This window comes from Punica granatum, chromosome 1 (assembly GCF_007655135.1).
Source record: "Punica granatum isolate Tunisia-2019 chromosome 1, ASM765513v2, whole genome shotgun sequence".
Lineage (NCBI taxonomy): Eukaryota > Viridiplantae > Streptophyta > Magnoliopsida > Myrtales > Lythraceae > Punica > Punica granatum.
In genome coordinates, this window is record NC_045127.1 from 44,894,674 (window position 1) to 44,902,984 (window position 8,311).

At 35.4% G+C, this 8,311-nt stretch overlaps 1 protein-coding gene across 1 annotated transcript; it reads left to right on the forward strand.

The window, feature by feature from the left end:
- Positions 1–717: 717 nt before the first annotated feature.
- LOC116192060 (probable xyloglucan endotransglucosylase/hydrolase protein 30) lies at positions 718–4,329 on the forward strand. Its single transcript, XM_031520476.1, has 4 exons — positions 718–1,055; positions 1,333–1,433; positions 1,790–1,998; positions 3,551–4,329. Exons 1-4 carry the CDS (start codon positions 824–826, stop codon positions 4,083–4,085), a joined length of 1,077 nt encoding a protein of 358 aa, XP_031376336.1. The 5' UTR covers positions 718–823; the 3' UTR covers positions 4,086–4,329.
- Positions 4,330–8,311: the final 3,982 nt, after the last annotated feature.

An 8,311-nucleotide genomic window follows, 5' to 3' on the forward strand; every position in this document is an offset into this window, starting at 1 on the left:
TTTTTATAACACGTACAAAATCATGTGTTTGCAACTTTTTAGGATAAAATATTTTTAATCGGCCAAAAAATAGTAAAATACTTTAAGTTTATTTTGAAAACAAAAACATAAAAATTTAAAATTTTAAAGAATAGACGCGAGAACAACGAAGTAAAAAGAGGAGCTGTGGTGGCCAGTCGCAAGACATCGCTCGGATTTCTATATATATTTTGAAGAGGGAGAGATGACGGGCAGGCAATGGGGTGGTCCTGGGTAGCGGTTTTGGAAATAAGCTAAGCAAAATCTACTTGTTGAAAAATTTATATAATCACTTTCCATTTACCTCAAATTCTTATCCTCTTTGAAATCTGATAGATTAAATGCACCGTCAGGGTATATAATAATTACTTAAACTGAGGATTGCAGCTACACGCATCAATTTTTATCAAACAAAGCACAAAAATTTCCTCCCACTCAAATTGATAGACCCGTTGATGGCAAGTATTATTAGATCTTGTCCTATATCTCTTATAATTATAATTATTTTCATATAAAAGGATTGCCACCCTGGCATCCGATTGGACCATCCATATTTATAAAAATTTGCTCCAGTCTCCCGTGGCCCCACACGTCGATATAATTTTGGAAAGTTTACTTCACTGGCCTTCCAATTATAATTTAAATCCGAAAATTGTATTTGTGAAAATGAATCACACGGATATATAAATAGCGCCATAGGGAGAAGGATAGAGAGAGAGAGAGAAGCTTCGAAACGAAGCAAAAATATAGAGAGAAGAGAACAAAATCAAAGCCGAAAAAAAAGAAGACAATTGAAGAGCAAAAGATGGATCCAAATTCGGGACGCCGTAGCGTCCTCTACCGCTCAACATCTGCCTCATTTCTCGTTCTCCGCTTCGTCTTCTTCCTCCTCTCCTTCTCCTTCGTAGCCACAGCCGATCGCTTCAACATCACCACCATCCCCTTCGCCGATGGCTTCAGACCCCTCTTCGGCGATGGCAACTGCAAGCCCTCCCTTGATGGCCGTGGCGTCAACGTCCTCCTCGACCGCTTCACCGGTAATAAACATATATCATCACACAATCACACACACACACACACACAGACACACATACTCTCATCTCTTTGTTTTCATGATCCCAGCCGTTAAATATATAGAATTATTCTTCCGGTATTTATAATTCTCAGCTCGCTATTTCACGAATCTCGGTTACAGTCACAATACATAGGGAACGAGTATAAATTCAATAGCTTATCATGTTACAGTATCATTAAAGATTATGATGTTCAGCATCACGGGGAAAAATATTAACTGCTGAATTTACGTTCATATAGGGGCCGGGTTTATATCGTCGGACATGTACCAGCACGGGTTCTACAGCGCGAAGATCAAGTTGCCATCGGATTATACCGCGGGAGTAGTCGTTGCGTTTTATGTAAGTGCATAATCTATACATCCATATTGTATTTTTCTTTATCTCGTCCTTCTTGGACTTTTCTTTTGGTCGTTTTCCTCGGAAGAATGTAAGATGTCCTTCGTATTGAATTGATCAATTCTGGGTTCCACATATAAATTATACATGTATATAAATATATTTATTATTTTTTGCCTGAAAAATCCATGAAAATATGCGGATATCAACTTTTGTAACGGAAGAGAAGGAAATTGGAAAAACGGGTTCCTTTATTTTTAATCGTGAATGATTGTCAATGATGAAAAGTGGGATAGGAGTGGGTTGCTAATGTCAAACTTACACACATTTTTAATTTTTTTCTTTCTTTTGGCATGTAGACGTCAAACGGTGACGTTTTCGAGAAGACACATGACGAATTGGACATCGAGTTCTTAGGAAACATACGGGGGAGGAAATGGAGGTTCCAGACGAACATATACGGGAACGGGAGCACTCATCGCGGGAGGGAAGAGCGTTACACTCTCTGGTTCGATCCCACCAAGGACTTCCACCGATACAGCATCCTCTGGACCCCCAAAAATATCATGTGAGTGTCGACTTCCTAAAGCCATGAAATCTAATATTTTTATATGCGTTTATTTGTAAGAGAATAATCTGAAAAATATCATTATCATTATATAAATCTTGGTAATAGATTAGTGGATGAATATACAGAATTAAAAATTGGCACTAATTCATGTATTTTATGGTAAGTGTGACATCAATGTGGAAAGAAAGGCTTGCAATTGCGTGTGGGATGTTTCAAACCATAATAGAGGTCCCCAAAAGGATAAGAGCGCTTATAGTCATGGCCCTTGAATTTTCTTTTCTTCAATAATTAATAATACATTTTTTCCTCTTTAATAATTTTTCATTATTAATAATTACTTTAGCAATTGTGCCAACCCAAAAATAGTCTTGCATGGCAAGCTTCAGTGCATCCTTTCAATTTTGTCCTCCTTTTATCATTCACAAGTTAATGAAAATTGTCCATTAGAAACTTTTTCTCAAAAGTACATTCATGCATGTTAGCAAAATAATAGTTCGAAATTAGTGAATAAATCGGAACCTTTCCAATTACGTTTGAGATTTATTGAGACCGAACATAGTAGTCGTCCTATATCTATCGAATACCGTATAAAGCAAACCACAAGTGGCGTAAAAACTTGTAGCTAGAGTTTACAGTTACTTTAGAGGAGTGGCTCCTTAGGTTTCCCATAAGGATTGACAACAACAGCTTCTATTGTTGGGGATGGCTCTGCCTAACTACTTGCCCAATTTTCATCGTCATTTTAGCCTTTTTGGAATTCATGACTCCTGCGGGCATAAAAGTTTGGCCTCAAATAAGCTTAATTTCCTTTATGTGTTGGCTTTTGCTAGCTGGCTGCGAGATCGGGACAATCCCAAAAGAGAATTTCCTTATTAATTAACCATTTTTTAATGCAAGCATGCCTATAATTCCCATAGATTTTCTAGAGGCGAACTTATCCTTCACGAAGGAGAAGAATCTTCATCTTTAAATTGATGATTAAGATGCTAAATGAAATAATTATCGAGGGACGAATTTGTAGTCTAGCCCCACATCGTGGTCCTTAATTACTCTCTAAGATTAGGTTAATTAATATCAGTTGACATCTATGGTTAACTTTTCTAGCGATACCAATTGCACTAACAACGTATTTTAGAATGATATGGCATAAAAGAATTGATTCGCAGGAAATTACATGCTCCTTTTCTTGCCTAGAAAAAAAATTATATGCTCTTAAATAATAATAATAATAATAATAATAATAATAATAATTAATGCAAGGATTACTTTCATGTGTGGTGTCACTACAACATACGTTCCACGCAAGACAATGAACATAGCCCTTAATTATGATAGCAATATTCGGTTGTACGGGATGTGTATTGACAATGACCATACGTTATCGATTTTCTAATAAATCAGAAGTAGTCTAGTCAGCATTAATTAAACTTAATTAGCCAGAAACGTATATCGAACTTATATATATTGAAAATCTCTTTCATTCTTTTCTATTTCCATGCATGCCAATATTCTTTTTTATTTTTGTATGTAATTTCTTTTAAAATTGCAGATTTTATGTGGATGAAGTCCCAATTAGAGAAATAGTGAAGACCGAGGCAATGGGCGGCGACTACCCATCGAAGCCCATGTCATTGTACGCCACCATCTGGGACGCCTCTGATTGGGCCACGTCAGGCGGCCGGTTCAAAGTCAACTACAAATATGCACCGTTTATTGCCCAATTCACCGACCTCTCCCTCGAGGGCTGCCCCATCGACCCGCTCCAGTCCTCCGTTGCCGCCGTCAACTCACTCTGCTCCGAGGCCACCGTGAGGCTCCAGTCCAAGACTTATTCCACCCTCACACCGGGCAGCCATGCTGCCATGCGCCGGTTCAGGCAGCGGTACATGTACTACTACTACTGTTATGACTCGATTCGATACCCCATCCCTCCACCGGAGTGCATCATCGACCCGACCGAGAGGGCTCGGTACCATGACACTGGGCGGCTCAAGTTCGGTGGCAGCCACAAGCGCCGCTCTCGGCAGAGCAGTCTGACTCCCACCAATTATGAGAGCAGTGACAAGCAGGCCGATGTTATGTGAATAAAATAATGAAGTGATAAAAATCTTTGTGTACATGTTTTTCTTTTTTCTTTTTGGTCAAGCGTTGTTTTCGTTTTTCCAATTCTTTTTTTCATTTTTCATACTTAGAAAGATTATGGATCGGCCATAATATATATAGCAATAATAGTAATAATAATAATAAAGGTTGTAATATAAAATAGATTTTGTTTACAATTTATATGAGTCAGTTATATGTTACTTATTGGGAAATACTTTTCTATTACTTGTAGTGGAAAGGAGTGGAGATTTATTTTCTCATGTATATAAACATGTATTTTTATATCTAATTGTTTGATTAATAATTGTTTAATAATTTTTTGAAAAATAGTTGACGAAAGAGTTTGCATGGCAATGTCTCTCTCTTTCTCCTTAAAAAAAGATGTCTCTCTCTCCCCCTCTTGTTTATGTATAATTTTCTATTTATGTGGAGAAGGTGATGCTATTAAATAATTACATTTTAATAAGATAGGCGGCGTTGTGATGCAAGTATTTAACTAGCTATTGTCTATTAAATAAATAACTTAATTTTTTGGTGTGTGCTATAATATTTTGAAATTAATGTGTCCGAAAAATCCAGTTTAAACCGAATCAATTCACTAGAATAAACTCTTCTAACAATCGACTCCGAACCATCTTCCCTGAGGTATAAATTCCCAACAATCGAAAAGAGTTATTTGTGATGTTTGTGGAGGCTAACATTGCGGTTGAGGTAAGTAACGAAACCGTTAAATCTTGTTCATTTGTTTATGATGTTAATTTGTGCTCTCTGTGAGATGTGCATGGTTTAAACAATTTAATCTAAGTTTGTTAATATAAGCAAACGAATAACTGCAATTTATAAGTGAATAATTTTCTGGGTAAGTGTGAATTTATATTCAATCGAGAGGAAATATCGTACCATAGCGGATACTGTTAATTCAATGACCGACGGATCACTCTCGAATTGTTGTTTTCATTCTCCATGCAACCCTGATTTTTTTTTTTGAATATTTGATGAGAAAAGAAGTTTTCGGAGGGGCATATTGTCGGTGGATTATGCGTGAAAGAACCCAAATTCTTTTCCAAATTCTCGTTCATGCCTTTCGGATATGAATGTGTGTGCATATTTTTTTTAAAATAATAATAACAATATGGCGATTATTGTCTTGGTGTCCATTCGGCTGTGGATTAGGTGTGTCATGTGTGCATCATATTTTGAATTGGTCACCAATTACTGAAATTAAAGAATGGTAATCCATAATGAAATTCATTTGTTGTCTTGAATTTGGGTGATTAAATGGGCTATTGCGAGAAAATAATTTGCCCTTTTTTTTATGTGGCATTTTCTTTGTTCTTTCTTCTTCTGCTTGTTATATATTGTTCAAATATATATGTCTATGATATATATATATATATATATATATATATTTAGTAGGAGAATGAAGGTTGATAGAGGAATTAAATTCGTTGTCAACTAGTGCCTAAATTTTAGGTAATTTGAATTGATAGGTGATAATTAATTTTTATTCACTAGATATAACTGAGTGTTCTACACATCTTTTAATTTTGTGATCCAAAATTAAAGAGTTCGATAGTGGATAAGGTAATGATAAAGGTGGTGTTTATTTATCAACTAATTTCGATATTTGTAAAGTCATTGGTGTAGAAAATTAGTGTTTTGCATCATACGCGTAACTAAGTGTTAGCAGAAAGGAAAGACCATACCTTGGTGGATGGCAATGCGGTGTTATTGAACTTGTGTCGGGTTAATAATCGGATACCATTAAGAAATCTCATCTACAAATGTGTATGGTGTAGTATGAAAAATTGATTTTGAAACATCTCAAAACGTGGGGGTATTTGGCCTATTATTGAGTTTTTGATCAAAGGAGGGTTCCCATTAGATCGAATGTGTATGGTAATCCGCAACCCCTCAGTGAACTTGCTCCGTTTGCATTCAAAGTGAGATTTTAAAATCTAACTTTAATTTAATTCTACCCACAACAAAACAAAATAACTCATATAAAGTTAAAGGGTGAGCCCTATTTATACTACTCTTTTTCAAAATTAAAATCACATAACTCATATAAAATCAAAGGGTGGGCCCCATACATAACCATTTATACCACTCTTTTTTCAAAATCAAAATCTAATTTTAAAATGTTATTTACAAACCAAACGTAACTTTTAGGGATTCGGAACTTGGAAGTGTCAATCCTAGGTGGATGACTTGTAAATCTTGGTGACGAACATAGTAGGTGTTTTACAAATCAAAAGGTATTTAACTTAGAGATTCAATGCGAATCGATCAAGGTGAATCGAGGTTCAAGGTGAATTGAGATTTAATGTGAATCAAGGTTCAAGGTGAATCAATATTCAAGTAAATGATGAAAACGAAGTTACTGAGCTTTAGATATAAAATCGAAAGAGGACGAAACTACATAGGGAAAAGTGTTGGAGAAGTTTAATCAATTGAGCACTGAGGATTTGAACATCCCATCGGTCCCAAACTTTAAGTTGAGTGAAGATCCTGATAGGGTAATAGTATAATTGGAACATGCTAGTGCATTCGAGTCTTTAATATGTGCAAGAGGTTGTACTAAAGATTTGATATTGTGTTTGTTGTGTACAAACTGTTAAGGCTCATAAGTAAACGTGAAAACGTTTAATGGACAGCTCTGTGCTACCATAGAATGAAAAATGCGTGAAATTTACAAAATTCTTTATATTACGGAAAGGCTAAAGAGATATCCTACGAGGTAAAGTTGTGGCAACATAAGTTGCTATTTCCGTGCATTCTGCCAAGGGTGTTGATGATGTCTCTAAGTATAATTACTGTATACATTTAAGGTCTAGACATAGTAATTTGAGATGTGAATTTGAAATGATAAGACATGTGAGAATTTAGCGATCTCATCAACGACAGGTTTGTCGAGAGATTTAATATAAATATTGTTGCCAAAATGAAATAAAACCATTAATCGCGTAATTGATAATGGAAACCCTACCTCGTTATATCTAAAAGCTTGTTTTGAAGTTTAAGGGGTAATAACAAGTTATTGAATAACAAGTGTGCACTAAGTACAAGGATTTGTTGCCTGAATTTAGGAGGATGAGTTATAACACTTAATGAATTGGTACATGGTATTAGTTATCGAGTAATCCACCTATATGGACATGAAGTGGTGCTGCTTCAAATGAGAGTTTTTCTCAAGGTTTTCTCTCTCGTAGATGCTCATGAAAACGAAATGAGCACATGACTATAACGGTGCTAAAGCAAAAAAACTCTTATTCAAATTATTTAGCGGTTGTGTGTGTGACTTTTCCGGTATTGACTTTAAGAGGGATGTTTAAGCGACTAGTCACCAATCACTTTGTTAGTGCCTTGAAAGTTGACACTTAGAGAATGTTTAAGTCTAACGATATAACTTTTTATGCATGATCGTAATCTTTTATTTTCTGAAATTAACAAGTTAGTTTGGGATTATTGATAAATTAGATTGCAAATTCAATGGTTTGTTTTTTCGCTTACTTATTCGTGTAATCGTGTACTTAGTGAACAAAATAAAAAAAGAATTTAATATATATATATATATGTGTATATATATGCATATGTATATATAATGGTCAAGTACTTTGCGCCTTTGCCTTATGCGAAACAGTACCAACGATTGTGAGGGACACAAGCAGTTGTAATTTTGGAACGAACGGTTATTTGAGTAAAAGTCAAAATAAATAAATAAATAAATAATAAATAATTAATTAAAAAGTTTTTTGTGAGACATGTTCTAAATAAAAGACACGTCTTTTCTTCCTGAAAGTACCCATTGAACATAGATAAATAGAGGCTTTCGTGCCAAAAGTCAAAATGGTCGATTAATCAAAATAATTCCAGAATATTGAGTGAGAGAGTTAGAGTGTTTTACGAGTTTGCTAATCGTAAAACACATAAAGGTTTCATTGTATTCTCAGAGAGACTCGCCAAAAATCCAATAGCAACTTCGTATGGGGGCGAATAACTTTTATTGGAGAGCATTAACCCGTGCCTTGAAGCAATTATTCAACATTGAAGATCGTGTTTGTCATCTTCTCGACTTCGAGTTCGAGATCAACATTTTATTCTTCGTTCGTCTCCGAAGTTCGTCATCTCCGAATCCGAATTTAATTCCATCATCATCTCCGAACCATCTGCCCTGAAGTATAAATCCCCATCACCCTCTGCCTAT

Bases quoted from the DNA above. Each gene is read 5' to 3' on its own strand.
- LOC116192060 (XM_031520476.1), top strand. From the start codon at position 824: ATGGATCCAAATTCGGGACGCCGTAGCGTCCTCTACCGCTCAACATCT. The intron at 1,434-1,789 runs GTAAGTGCATAA...TTTGGCATGTAG, and splicing joins GAGTAGTCGTTGCGTTTTAT to ACGTCAAACGGTGACGTTTT. The intron at 1,999-3,550 runs GTGAGTGTCGAC...TTAAAATTGCAG, and splicing joins TGGACCCCCAAAAATATCAT to ATTTTATGTGGATGAAGTCC.